This window comes from Cannabis sativa, chromosome 1 (genome assembly GCF_029168945.1).
Source record: "Cannabis sativa cultivar Pink pepper isolate KNU-18-1 chromosome 1, ASM2916894v1, whole genome shotgun sequence".
In the NCBI taxonomy this organism is placed as follows: Eukaryota; Viridiplantae; Streptophyta; class Magnoliopsida; order Rosales; family Cannabaceae; genus Cannabis; species Cannabis sativa.
In genome coordinates, this window is record NC_083601.1 from 46,399,889 (window position 1) to 46,414,099 (window position 14,211).

Genomic DNA, 14,211 nt, shown 5'->3' on the forward strand with positions numbered 1-14,211 from the left:
TTACAACAAAACTCAAGTGTTTCATTAAATTAATACAATAAATAACTTAGTGACTGTTTCATCAAAAAAAAAAATAACTTAATGGCTAATAATGGATATATAGTAAATAGGATTATTTATAAAAATATAGAAAAAAAAAAATTAACATATGTAATATACTAAGTGTGTTATTCTTTTAGTCTTAGGTGTATTTAAACGATTTTTAGGGAGACTAATTAATTAAATATATTGGTAAATAAAAAGACAATTTTTCCTAAGTGTGGAAAGCTCTCTGTCTAGTTGGGGTTTTTCAATTTTTTTATGCTTTTCTCATTTGACATTGTTATACCATTATTTTTTTTTTAATAAATTATGCAATTTTATTAATAGCAATCATTTAAAATAATAATTTGCAATTCAATTGGGATATCTCCCCCGTTAAAGACATGATCAGGATTAAAATTATAAAAAATGAGTCAAATAATCAGCCGCCTAATTCTCAAATCGTTTTGACAAAAATACTAAATAAAATTATATGAAAAAAATTACAACATCACAGTTAACATTAAGAATATCTATATTCAGTTTTTTCCACCACTCACAAGATATGACAGTAAAAACTGTTGCAGCAACTTCATTCAATCTCGTAGCTTGAATACTCAACTATTATGCAAGATACATTACTGCACTACAAACAATCCCTTCAGTTGCAGAGAAATTTCTAACTAACAACGAGTTGATGGCAAGCCTTCAGAAAACAAAAAATAACCAACAACTAAACAAAACAAACAAAAAAAAACATAACACATAGACAAGACTAAAATACTCAAACAATGTCACAAAAATAATATTAAACATTCAAAACTATATCACAGAGATAAGACTAATCGCTGTAGCAAAACACAACTCCGACCAAACTGCAACTAAGCCTAGGAAAAATCAGTGGGTCTAATCAAAAAAATAAGAATAGCTACAAAATTTATAATTTGAGGGTTGAAACAACACCGTATCCTTAATTCCTCACCAACAAAATATCTTAAATTTTAGTATTTTTTTTATTAGAAACAAATTATATTAAAAAAACCAATAAGAGGAAGAGCACAAGTAAAGAAGATGGTACTTTTTGGGAGCTAAAATCTACACAAATAAACACATTAGTGAGTAACAATTCAAAGTGACTAGGGTGAGAAGCATAAATAAGTGATTTGAATCCAATCTTGTTTGTAGCAATAAGCTCTTCCTCATATATCATTTGCAATAATTCTAAAAGGGGATTTTTTTTAAAGAATTGATGACACTTACCCTTTTCTCCTCTCCTACTGCTACAATTCTCCCCTTTTTTCCTCTCCTATTCACTCACATATATAATACTAATAGCCCATTACAATTACCCTTATACCCCTCTTATTTAATATTCAAAGGCCTATCACAAACGTGTCCTTTGCATTCTCCAATTCGCTTTTACCATTCATCACTGCCATCTTTAAATCCTCCAGCTCATGTACATCTGAATTAGCCTGCACCAGAAGAAAAAACCATTTAGGAATGACATAAAAATATTCTTGTTTTGATAAACATTCTATTCCTTATTGAAAACACTACTTACAGATGGACAACTATCCATTTCGATGAACACGGCTTGCATTTTTCCATAGATTTCCGAGTTGCTCGGTTTTTGCTCGACGCATTCTTTGGCACTCTCCACCATTTTCCTTCTCATCAACTGCATATGAAAAAAGATTTAGTCATTCATCTAAAACTTAGCTCGATCATAAGGAATATAATGTAAATTAAAACTATGACACCTCCTGTTGTATATTAAACCTGCCGTCCACACACAAACCCTGCATTAAAAAAACCATATTAAAATCATACAGAAACTTCTGTGAACTCAAAACAAAAGAAAAATAGTTGTTAATGAAGGTGGTAGATCAGTTCTCTTTACCATCCCGCCCAAGCCAAAAACAGTTCACGCCCCAAATCTTCCCTTCCTTTTGCAAAGTTGTACAGATAGGTGTACATAATAACTGTAGGCTCTGCAACTCCAAGTATCAACAGAGGCTGTCCTCCCGAGATCGAGTGAATGATACTGCAAATCGGGGTTGAAGCCAGAGCTTCAACTGTGCTAAAACTACCATCAACCTCCATAGAAAAAAGGAGTTGTTGCAGTGAACCTCATCAGAGGGCAAGGTAGCACAGTTACACTTCTAGAGCAGTTGTTTCTATGACTGACTCTCTCCTTCTGCTATGTAAACTTTTTATATGAAATTTAAACTCATGTAGGTAAATAATAACATTTCATACATAAAATATACATTACATGTAAAGTTACAACTTTTTAAAAGGCTTAAGATTATGGATCAGGAAACCGACTAGTACTGGAATAGCAATGAAAATGACAGTAGTAAATAGTAATAGTATACATACATACATGCAAATTGTTCTATTCCAGATAGAACGGAGTATCAACTGTTCTGAGCTAAACAAAATTTCCAGTGAAGTGCCCCAAATAAACTCTTCACTTTCCTGTTCAAAGGTGAATATGATAGATTTTACAAAAGAGCCAAAGAATAGATTTTTTTTAACCTCTTGTTATGCTATTTTCTTCTTTTTCCAATAACCTTCATCTCCACAAGAGCAAACTCCATCTTTAAAACGGTGGAACTCTTCAGCATCTCTAACAGTAATCTCCCTGCGGACAACCGTTGTTATAAACTTTGCTGTATTATGACAGCTTTGGCACATGTACAGATTCTTTGTCACCCAAATAGGTGTCCCAGGACCTGTATTGATGAGTCCAAAACCAATTGCCAATTTCTCACTATGCCCACAAAAAATTTCAGATTTTGAAGCTTCAACTTTATCTATAGGACCTCCTTCTGCGTCTTCGAAATTTACTGCTTTCATTTTCTCATGAAAGCTTTCCAAAACAGCTTCTATTTCCTTGATTTGAGGATGGAAATTGTCACCACTTAGGAATGCATGAACCTTTCCTTTTACTTCAACCCAACTGCATCCAGGATCTACAATTAGACCTCTCTTTTTCATTGTTTGTCTTAGTTTTGCAACTTCATCCCATCTACCACTGTCAGCATACAGCTTAGACAACTGAACGTAATACCTTACATTTTCCTCATCTATGGCGAAAATATGCTTAGCTGCAAGAGCCCCAAGTTCAACCCGCCGGTGAATTCTGCATGCATTTAACAAAGCACCCCATATGGCTGCGTCTAGATTTATAGGCATTTTCTGTATAAACGCATGAGCATCATCTAAGTGCCCAGATCTGCCAAGTAGATCAACCACGCAAGCATAGTGCTTCAGATTAGGAGTGATTGAGTATTTATGCTTCATATCATTAAAATACTCCAAGCCTTCAGTGACCATATGTGATCTACTACAAGCACATAATAGTGAAACAAAAGTTATTTCATCTGGATTTACCTTGGAGTTCACCATTTTCATAAAAGTCTCCACAGCGAGAGGCCCTTGCTTTCGCTGGGCATAACCATTGATAAGAGTATTCCAAGCCACAACATCTTTTTCATTGGAGTTAAACTGGTTCAAAGCAGGACCCATCCTTCCACAGCATATATACATATTCAAAAGGGCATTGGGTAAAAAACCCTCTAAAGCTATACCAGTCCTCAAAACATGAGCATGAATCTCCTTTCCAGCCATCAAAAGTCCTATTTTACCACAAGCAGATAGGACAGTAGCCAAGGTAATCGAATTTGGTTTCACCACAAGATTCATTTGCCGAAAAAGAATCAAAGTCTCAAAGCACTGATCATTGATTCTAAGTCCAAATATAATTGAAGTCCATGATATGACATTCTTCTCTGGGATGCGATGGAACACTTCCAAAGCCTTATCGATGCGTTTACACTTGGAATACATATCAATCAGTGTGTTTGCAACTATGACATATGAAATAAGCCCAGTCCTTATAGCAAGCTCATGAAGTTTGACACCCATATCTAAATTCCCTAAACATGCACAAGCAGTTAAAACACTAGCTATGGTGATTTCGTCTGGTGTGATACCTTGTAACTCCATCATTTCGTAAGTTTCAACAGCCTTATCAGGCAGCGCATTATTCTCATAACTGGAAACCATAGATGTCCATGACACAACATCTTTAGATGTCATTCTTGAAAAGACTTTCTCTGCCTCCCCCAGATAACCAACACTCGAGTACATCTTAACCAAACTGTTTTGTACCGAAACATCATCAAACTTTGTTTTAATCACATAAGCATGGATTTCCTTCCCCAATCTCTCATTGCCAAGAATCTCACAAGCAGATATCAAACTAGTCATAGTCATCAAATCTGGTAATACTGACAATTGGGCCATCACTAAGAACAGTTTAAATCCTTCTAAACACAAGCCATTTTCAAAATAGCCAGAGATCATTGCATTCCATGATATCCTATCCCTCTTGGGCATTGTATCAAACACTAAGCGTGCATTAACCACATCACCACATTTAACATACATGGTGATCAAGGCATTGTTTACATCGACATCCGACTCAAACCCGAATCTAATAACATGGACGTGAATCTCCCTACCCCTAATTAAGTCAGGTATACCGCCACAAGTTCTTAGAACACAAGGAAAAGTATAAACATCGGGCCTAATTCCAACCCACAACATTTTATGGTACAAATTCAAAGCTTCATCAAAAAAACCTGTTTTAGCATACCCACCAAGCAAAACATTCCAAGAAAAAACATTCCTTTCCTCCATTCTCCCAAACACGTACCAAGCATCAACCAAATTCCCAAACCTTACAAACATACTTAACAACGAATTCCCCAGCCGAACGCTCAAATGGGTCTTTGAATTTAGAATATGATAGTGGACACGAGTACCTTCATCGCGTGCTTTCTTCCACTCACACAGCCTTACTAGAGCAATATAAACGTCTTCTTCTACAAAAATGTCAAGTTCTTCCATAGAATCCAACAATTCCAAAGCTTTTTCCAATTTCCCATGGAGGCAAAGGTCTTTCAAATCATAGTTTGGGTTATGGGAGTTTATAGAGGAAGTGCTAAGGACTGATGTCTCCTGCGTTTTTCTAAAGGAAAGTTGGCGAGTTTGAAGAGTACAAGAGAAGCTAAGGGTTCCTAGCTTTTGCGTCCTATGGAGTTGAGAATAGGGCATTTTTGGGTTAGGAGGAACGTGAGAAGCTTTGCTGAAACCGCCATTGTTGGAGTTGGAGATACAGAGCATTGCTTTTTAAGAGGGTTTTGGGAGAGGTTTAACGGCCAAAAAATAAAGATGAAGAAGTTATAATTTTAGGGGTGAAATGGCACCGTATTTTAAATTCCTCACCACAAAAAAAACGTGCATTTGTCAAATTCGATATGCTTAATAGCATATACTCCCCAATCTCCACTGTATAAATTAACTTCACATTAGATAGGTCCCTTCAAATAAAAATCAAGTACATACAAATTACAAGTGTAAGTACCTTTCTATGTTTTGAGGAATGTTAGATGGCCTTTGACATGGAGACAAACTCATTGGTGACTTCTCTATTGCTTCATCTATTACTTGTGTTGCGAGACACCATGAATGAAGTGCTTTGGATAACCTATGTTATAATTCAGCAAGACATGACAATAAATTTTACTCTTTCACAATAATTCATTGAACACACAATGGTCTCATACTTAACAATGTTACTTAAGTTTGTATGCAGCTAAGTGAGATACTACTGAGTACTGACCTTTGGTACATGATAAGGTTTGTTTTCACTCTCGATGGAAGGATGGTTTCTTATTGTTTTTTCTTGTTTTTAATAGATAGATAAAGGATGGATTCCATGTCTATCACATGGTTTAGCTATTCAAAATTGTCAGTTAGTTTACAACCAAACTAGAACATACCTAGCTTTGTAATTAGTGATCTCATTAGCTATCTAGAATGAAAAGTTATAATCGTATATACATCATTCCTGTCCTCATCATTAGTGTCCAGAATCATAGGCGCAGTTATAGGACAAATTATTTATCACATAAATTTATTCTTTTAGTTTGTGATATTTAATGGGTTAACATAATTGTTCTATTATTTGCTCGTGATTTCAGCCCATTAGACAATGGACAATGAGTTGAAAAAAGTTGGTGAAATCAAATATAGTTTAAGATTCATATTTTCATGTATTGACAAACGCAAGAAAGAAGCATACATAAACAAAATTGTATTTTATTTCTAATTCCAAGTATCATGAATATTCCCAATTTTCAGACTATTTGCTATCAGTGTATAAATATATATATATATGTAAAAATAACAAAAAGAAATTTAACCTCAACAAGATAAATCGAACCACTCCAAAGCCAGGACTGAGACAAACATGACTGAAATCAAAGAGGAAATCCATAAAACACCTTTAAAAACAAAGAAAACAAAAAGTAAAAAACTCAAATGGGAAGAATCCGATAAACATAGAAAGATATAGAGGTGTTGAGAATGCAACTAGCTGAGAATAAATTTTGGGAGCTTACTTACCCTTTGTGCCTTGACGGCTTCGCAGCCACCACTAGTGTCTGGCGTCTGTCGTAGCCTAGGAGTCACGGCAGAGCAGACCGACGGGGAGGAAAGGGACGGGGGGTGTGGCCGTGTGGGTCGATCGGCAGGGAAGGAGAGGGTGGGTCTGGCTCAACACTGCCACGCCTGGATATAAGATTTAGGTTTATCTTCTTTTAATTTGTAATATGTAATAGGAAATATAATAGAAAATTATTAAAAATTAAAGAAAAAGAGTTAGATTCCCTACCATAAAATTTTAAAAAAGATTTTTGTGAAAAACAAAAAGAAATAAAAGAAAATCTAAAAAAAAAAAATATTAAAAGAGGGTTGTTATTAAATACTAGAATAGGTTTGAATGTTTGATGAGATGAATATATTTTTAATATTTTTTAATTGATGTTTAATGTTGAAATGAAAAAAATTATCACCAAAGAATATCATACCATAGTATTTTTTATATTTTTTTTATTATTATTTATCATAAAGTAAAAAAATATTATTTATTTAATAATTTTTAAAGAAACCTATTATTAGATTATTTTAGAATAAAAAATGTCAAAAATAATGTGAAAGAAGAATAAAATAAAATAATAAATTTTTAAATGATAAAATTTTTTGATACTCTTAAAAAAAATACTACTATTGGAAATACTCAAATAGTTTTTAATATTTGTTAAATATATCACTTTTCAATTAGCTAAAAATACTTATTACAAAACATTTCTCTTATTAAAAGGAGTTACCTAGTATACAATAATAATAATAATAATAATAATAATAATATAAAAGGAAGTATAATAGTAAAAGGATTGGATTCCGTACCATAAATTTTTAAAAAAGATTTTTATCAAAAAAACAATTAAAAAAAAAAAGATAGTATTCAATCGGGTTATCCTAATTGGTATACAATTATAATTTTGTAATTTTTCCTTTATAAAAGGGATGAAAGCAATTCAAGTTTTCAACAAACTATAAGCAAGAAATAAATAGAGAAAGAAAGAAATAGAGAAAAAGAGATGCAGCGGTTAAGGTTGGAAGTTGAAGATTTTGTTACATTGGCAACTATAGTACTATATGTCATCATTGCAATCTTTGAAGACTTCATTGGATTCCGTAATAACATTCTAGCTAAACAAGCATGGAGCGGCTTGGCTACACTTACTGCAGTCGTTACCATTATATATGTGTTGTTTGCGTTGTTAACAATTTGGTATGGTCGTCTAATAACGATCTCACCTTATAGGGGCGTTGACACTAGAAAAATGGAGATAGTGATTATAAATGTCTTGTTGGCTATTTTCACTGGGTATCATACGTTTGTGTCTTTTCAACGAATTTTTCCAAATTTGACAGAGAACAAAATTTTGTTCAGAATGCATTCAATATCGACATTGTCCATTGCTCTTTTATTCTTAAAATGTGTATTCATACACATGGATTATATCATTGAGAATTCTAAAGAAGAGATTTATGTATCTTCAATAGAGTGCTCATTGTTAACAACAAATAACGATGAAGGCGATATTGACGACCAATACCTGGAAGACATTTTTCTTTAGGAAATTTTATTGTTTCTTCTTTGTTTCTACAAATTTTAGAAGCACTGTTTTTTTTTTTTTATAACATTCTTAGAGAAGTTGAGTTAGTTAATTTGCTGTAATTAGAAATTCTCACCTACATTCATTATTATCTTTTGTTCTTGATTTCTTAATTATTGAGTTTATGTTAAGCTTTTGGAACTTACTTTGCCATCAATTAATTTGCTAACATTCTCAAAATATATTAGTTTCGAGAAATAACATTGTCTATTCAAATATAAAGATTCTCATTCGGAAAACTTGTATTTTAGAATAAATAATTCAACTATTTTTTTTCCTTTATATATATGCTAAAGCTTAGTTTTATAAATAAACTAAGTAAACCCTTATTAGCTTTGCAAAACAAAAACTCAGCAAATACATGATCCTCATAAATTTAAATTATACTCCCAGCTAGTTCAAGAATGAAAAAAGATAAATAAAGAAATATAACAGAAAAGATATTAATTATAATTGTGAGCAGAGAAAGAGAAGATATTAAAAAGGGTTAATTGCATCAAAACTTTTAATACTTTCACTTTATTTGTACTTACCTCAGAACTTAAAGTTTGGCGGTAAAACCTCTAAAATTAAGAAACAGTTAGCGATTTACAGTTTATATCTATTTTAAGTGTTAAGGGCCCGTTTGGAACGCAAGATTGGACTGAATTGGACTGAAAAGGATTGGACTGGACTGGACAAGATTGGATTATGCTGAAAGTAATCCTGTGTTTGGTTTTGGACTGGACTATTTTATTTATTTCCTTTTAGAAAAAAAAAATAAATTAAAAAAAATATATAATAATAAATTAAAATTAAAATATGTAAATATAAATAAATAATTCGTAGCAAAAAAAATAATATATCATATATAATTAAGAATATATCATAAATATATAATAAAATATTTTGTCATATTTTTTATTTAATAAATAATTAAAATAGTAAAATAAAAATACTTGAATAATATAAACTTGTTTATCTTAAACACTAATTTAATATAAATATTAATTTTTTAAAATATTTATATAAATTTTTTAGTAATTTAAAAATAATATATAATTTTATTGTCATATATTTTTCTTAGAATTAATTTAAGTAACTATTATTTAATTAATAATATTCTAAATTTTAAAAATGTATGTATAATAATTCAAAATTATACATTTTCACTAATTGCAATGAATAAGTTTTTTATAAAAAAAAATGTATAAATAAATGTGTGATAATTATTTCCTTTAAATTCTTATTAAATTTAAAATATATTAATAAAATTTAAATTAAAAAAATAATAAAAAAAAAATCTCACTTGCATGAGATTATTTATCCCATATGAGGTTAACTGGATTAGTTATCCAGACTTGTAACATGCCCAAAAGATTGGACAAATTAGCCTGACGTACAACACGATTTTATTGATCCACGTAAAAAATTATTAAAAAAAATTAAAAAATTAAAACTAAATCAATTTGAAATTAAAAAATTATAAATAAAAAATATACTTTTTTTTCTTTTCATTTGCAGTTCTCTCTCTTCTCTCTTTCTCCTAAAAGTTTAATTTTTCTGAAACCACCATTAATATTGTCAATACTACTACCTTTGCAGCTACCACCACGACAGCCCATTTTAGATCTAAAATTAACATATAATTCTCAAAATCTAAATCTAAAAGACAAAATTTCAACCATCTAATATTTTAAATACATTAATAATGAGGCTTCAGATCTGAAACTAGAAGAAAATGCTAGAGATTTTGAATAGAAAGCCCTTATTCTCTTATTCTTGTTCGTCGGCTTTAATGGCGGATCGAGAACCTCTGCCTCATTGTCAATCTAGAAAATGAACGTCCAACCACGTCGAAGCTACATCTTTGTTCGCTGGCTTTAATGGCGAATCTAAGATGGAAGAGTTAGAGATAGCGTGTTATAAGGCTTCGACGTCAGCGGAGGAGGAGGAGGTTGGGGTTCAACGGTGGTTGTGGAGGAGGACGTCGGGGACAGAAGAAGAAGAAGAGGAAGAGATGGGCAGTGGTCGGAGAGACGCCGAGGTGGCCTGTGCTGGTGCTCGGGACTAAGATCGAGAAAGAAAAGAGAGATTTACGTGAACAAAAAGAAAGAGGAAAAAAAGAAAAAAGAAATAAAAAAAAATATCTAAGGAAAAGAAAGAAAAAAAATCAGATTTTTGTTGTAAATTTTTTTAAAAATTAAAATTATGTGTACATATTAAATTATAATTACAAAATATATAAATACTAATATAAAAAAGAAATATCGTAGTAAATGGCATATAAAGATTTTTATCAAAATATAAAAGAAAATCTAAAAAAGATAGTACCAAAAAGGCATATAAATAGTAATAATCGAACGAAAAGGATATATAATAATAAATTATAGGAAAGGATTTAGATTTCCTATTATACATTTTTTTCAGGAAAATGATAATACTTATAATTGGTATACAATTATAATTATCTAATTTTTCCTATATAAAAGGGATGAAACCATTTCAACAAACTATAAGCAAAGAAAGAGAGAAAGAAAGAAAGAGAGAGAAAAGGAGAGAGAAAAGGAGAGATGGAGCTCTTAAGGTTCAAAGTTGAGAAATTTATTACGTTGGCAACTTTAGCACTATATATCACCATTGCACTCTTTGAAGACTTCCTTGGATTGAGTGACAACATTCTAGCCAAACAAGCATGGTGCCTGTTGGCTACACTTACTGCACTCGTTACCATTTTTCATTTGTTGTTTGCATTATTAACAATTTGGTGGGATCGTCTAGTAACAATCTCATCTTATTGGGGAATCGACATTAGAAAGATGGAGATGGTAATTGTAAATATATTGTTAGCTATTTTCTCTGGATATCATACGTTTGTATCTTTTCAGCGGGTCTTTCCAGGATTGACAGAGAACAAGATTCTCTTTAAGATGCAATCAGTGTCGACATTGTCCACCATTCTTTTGTTCATGAAATTTGTACACATACACATGGATATCAGCGTAGAGAATTCTAAAAAAGAGACCAATACATCTTCATTGGAGTGCTCATTGTTAAATAAAAATAAAAATGAAGCTGACATTGAAAACCAATTCCTAGATGACATTTTTTTGTAGGGAATTTGATTGCTTCTTCTTTGATTCTACAAATTTTATTTTAGAAGTTATAGTTTTTATTTCAATTTGTTTCCTTAGTGAAGTTGAGTTAGTTAATTTGCTGTAATTAGAAATTCCGACCAACATTCATTATCTTTTGTTTTTGATTTCTTAGTCAATCTGTTTAAATTCTCAAAATATATGAGTTTCAACAGATAATGTTTTCTAATTTCTTTTGCAAACTTGTAAGGAAAACTTGTATACCAGAATAAAGAATTAACTTATTTTTCCTTTTTATTTCTTCTGTTTAATTAGTAAACCCTTATTTAGCAAAACAAAACACAGAAAAAACCAAACACGGTCCTCAAAAATTTAAATTATACAAGACCCACTTTCTTTCCTTTTTTGAAGGGGGCAAGACCCACTTTCCAGTCGGTATTGAAAAACATAATTTAAAATTCATACATATCTTTTATTTTAAGATTAAAAATGGGTTATGATTTAGATTGTAAATTATAGTAAAGAATTTTAAGCTCGCAAAGAGAAAATTTACATAACAAGAGAAGAGTTGACCAAATCTATCAGTAAAAAAATTATCAAAACATGAGTGATATATGGAAAGTACAGTAGGTCGCTAGAATAATTAATATTAGTTTAAATGGCTGCACAAGACTCAATAGCCAAGATAGCTTGGATCCCCGATATACTCTGCAACCTGTTCTAGGTGGACATTATGCAAAGCATGAGTATCTGCATCTCGAACAATACCAGTTTCTCGGTCCAAATCCCGCTCCACAAGGCTGCCATAGATTCCCTTATGGCCCTCCTCGTCGAGGAAGTGCACACCACGAATAAGCTCATTGCTCTCGTCCATGGATATGTCACAGACCCTAGGACTTACCACATCAACCACTTTGCCCTTCTTCAAATACAGTCTTCCTCCTTTCAAGTCTCTGCTAATGATCCTAACCCTGATATGGCTTGTAAGCCACGAGATTTGCCCAACGCTACTAGAGTTTCTACTTTCATTATTGAGGCTTTTACTGTCTCTTCTTACCTCCTCCCTCACTGGCTTATTTGCCTTAATTTCTGACCTGTCTTGACTCCTTGGAAACTCCTCTACTCTCTTCAAGCCTCTTTCTTTAATCTTTAATTCCTTTAATCTCTTCAAGCATCTTTCTTCTTCCTTAGAACCCAGATATGCAACATCACCAACTTGCAATTCCACCAACTTTTCACTCCTCGATAGCCTCACAACTAATGTATCATGGCTTAGTTTTTCAACAATCCTTCCTTTCAGACCTGCATCACTTCCCCCAACTATCCGCACATATTTCTCTACGAAATTTCCACCTTCCCTATTCCTATCCTCTCGGCCCTTTTCTTTCTCCTTATCATTCTCTTTTCCTTTGTTATTTAATTTTTGTTTAGAATTCACACCAGGAGTGGGAACATCATCACTCACAAACCCCAAACCACGCTTGTCTGTTCTCTTGTGATACTCAACTACCTTAACATCCTCCTTGGCATTCTTCCCAATGCCTCTCCCTTCGTACCATCCATATCCAGCAAGCAAAGCAGCACCAAAACCCTCCACGGGCATATCTGTAAACTCGTCCATTCCCTGATCCTCAGGCAACCTATGCAGGTCAAACTTTAATTTCTGAAGCAAACCATCTTCTGCAGGAACATTTCTTGATGGTTCCATTAATGGTGGTTTAGAATCTGAACCGATGACTTGATCCTTAGGGCCTTCAGTCTCTTCAACACCCTTAGTAGAATTCCTCAGGTTGAGGCCATATGACATATTCGAATCATTAGCCACTGCAACAGCGGACAATGATTCAACCTCAAAATGAAGACCACCAGAGCCATCGGCTTGCACAAGTGGAAGTTCAAAATTCTTCATCTTTTTACGTGGCTCCCACTCATTTTGTATAGGAGGGATAACCGAAGCCTTTTGCCTGCCACTGTCATTTACAATTTCATGTGCGTTAAATTCAGTGACAAATTGTTTAGAATCCACGGGATTGCTGCTGTTCTTACTATCATCCCCAAAGTTATTTGATGGTTTTATGGGGTTTGGCTTTGAATTTGTTTTAGAAGGGAGGGAAAATGAAAGTTTCATTTGCAAAGACTACGGGAAACAATCTAGGACCCAAAGATGCTGTAATAGTACTGTGAATGTTGCTTTTGTAAAGTTCCTACATGGAAAAGAGAAACAAAGTCATGCTTATGAGATACATATAAAATAAACACATACAACGAATATTAAAATATAATTAAATAATATATAAATATTAATATAAAAAAGAAAATATGCAAGTAAATTAAAAAAGTTAGACTTGTGCCATAAACGGCTGGTAATTATAATTAGGTAATTTTTTTCTTATGTTTAATTTAAAATATTCGAATATTGTGTAACTTCCTCTATAAATAGTAATAATAGGAGGAAAAGGGAATATAATAATAAATTATAAAAAAGGATTTTTCCTAAAAAAAAAAATTATAGAAAAGGATTTAGATTCCTTACTATATATTTTTTTCAGGAAAAAGATAATACTTATAATTGGTATACAATTATAATTAGGTAATTTTTCCTATATAAAAAGATGAAATCATTTCAACAAACTATGAGCAAGAAAGAAAGAGAGAGAGAAAAGGAGAGATAAAGCTCTTAAGGTTCAAAGTTGAGAATTTTATTACGTTGGCAACTTTAGCACTATACATCACCATTGCACTCTTTGAAGACTTCCTTGGATTAAGTGACAACATTCTAAGCATGGGGCCTGTTGGCTACACTTACTGCACTTGTTACCATTTTTTATTTGTTGTTTGCGCTTTTAACAATTTGGTGTGATCGTCTAATAACAATTTCATCTTATTGTGGAATCGACATTAGAAAGATGGAGATGATAATTGTAAATATCTTGTTAGCTATTTTCTCTGGATATCATATGTTTATATCTTTTCAACGGGTCTTTCCAGAATTGACAGAGAACAAGATTCTTATT

The 14,211-nt window shown here is 32.3% G+C and overlaps 3 protein-coding genes across 8 annotated transcripts; all 3 read right to left on the reverse strand.

Annotated features, from left to right (window-relative positions):
* Positions 1-1,099: 1,099 nt before the first annotated feature.
* Positions 1,100-2,127, reverse strand: LOC115705263 (boron transporter 4). Of its 3 annotated transcripts, XM_061117945.1 has the most exons (4): positions 1,925-2,108; positions 1,785-1,823; positions 1,586-1,702; positions 1,100-1,496 (listed from the first exon to the last, which is right to left on the reverse strand). In XM_061117945.1, the coding sequence occupies exons 1-4, from the start codon at positions 1,925-1,927 to the stop codon at positions 1,395-1,397; spliced, it is 261 nt and encodes an 86-aa protein (XP_060973928.1). In that variant the 5' UTR covers positions 1,928-2,108; the 3' UTR covers positions 1,100-1,394. The 3 variants fall into 3 exon arrangements, with proteins under 3 accessions (XP_060973928.1, XP_060973925.1, XP_060973929.1); XM_061117942.1 differs by lacking the exon at positions 1,925-2,108 and having other exon boundaries at positions 1,785-1,918; XM_061117946.1 differs by lacking the exons at positions 1,586-1,702; positions 1,785-1,823 and having other exon boundaries at positions 1,925-2,127.
* Positions 2,128-2,259: 132 nt separating this feature from the next.
* LOC133028941 (pentatricopeptide repeat-containing protein At1g15510, chloroplastic-like) lies at positions 2,260-6,707 on the reverse strand. Of its 4 annotated transcripts, none has more exons than XM_061117917.1 (4): positions 6,505-6,707; positions 6,303-6,383; positions 5,462-5,584; positions 2,260-5,385 (listed from the first exon to the last, which is right to left on the reverse strand). In XM_061117917.1, the coding sequence occupies exon 4, from the start codon at positions 5,218-5,220 to the stop codon at positions 2,572-2,574; it is 2,649 nt and encodes an 882-aa protein (XP_060973900.1). In that variant the 5' UTR covers positions 5,221-5,385; positions 5,462-5,584; positions 6,303-6,383; positions 6,505-6,707; the 3' UTR covers positions 2,260-2,571. The 4 variants fall into 4 exon arrangements, with proteins under 4 accessions (XP_060973900.1, XP_060973895.1, XP_060973910.1 ...); XM_061117912.1 differs by having other exon boundaries at positions 6,303-6,353; positions 6,505-6,705; XM_061117927.1 differs by having other exon boundaries at positions 6,303-6,353; positions 6,501-6,705.
* A 5,058-nt stretch (positions 6,708-11,765) lies between these two features.
* LOC115705276 (protein MOS2-like) lies at positions 11,766-13,465 on the reverse strand. Its single transcript, XM_030632571.2, has one exon. The coding sequence runs from the start codon at positions 13,323-13,325 to the stop codon at positions 11,871-11,873; it is 1,455 nt and encodes a 484-aa protein (XP_030488431.2). The 5' UTR covers positions 13,326-13,465; the 3' UTR covers positions 11,766-11,870.
* Positions 13,466-14,211: the final 746 nt, after the last annotated feature.

What these genes read in the sequence shown, in the direction of transcription:
- LOC115705263 (XM_061117942.1), bottom strand. Translation starts at nt 1,841, where the DNA reads ATGGTTTTTTTAATGCAGGGTTTGTGTGTGGACGGCAGGTTTAATATA. An exon ending in GGTTTAATATACAACAGGAG is followed by an intron (nt 1,703 to 1,784) that starts GTGTCATAGTTT and finishes TTTCATATGCAG; the next exon opens with TTGATGAGAAGGAAAATGGT. An exon ending in AAATGGATAGTTGTCCATCT is followed by an intron (nt 1,497 to 1,585) that starts GTAAGTAGTGTT and finishes CTTCTGGTGCAG; the next exon opens with GCTAATTCAGATGTACATGA.
- LOC133028941 (XM_061117917.1), bottom strand. Translation starts at nt 5,220, where the DNA reads ATGCTCTGTATCTCCAACTCCAACAATGGCGGTTTCAGCAAAGCTTCT.
- LOC115705276 (XM_030632571.2), bottom strand. Translation starts at nt 13,325, where the DNA reads ATGAAACTTTCATTTTCCCTCCCTTCTAAAACAAATTCAAAGCCAAAC.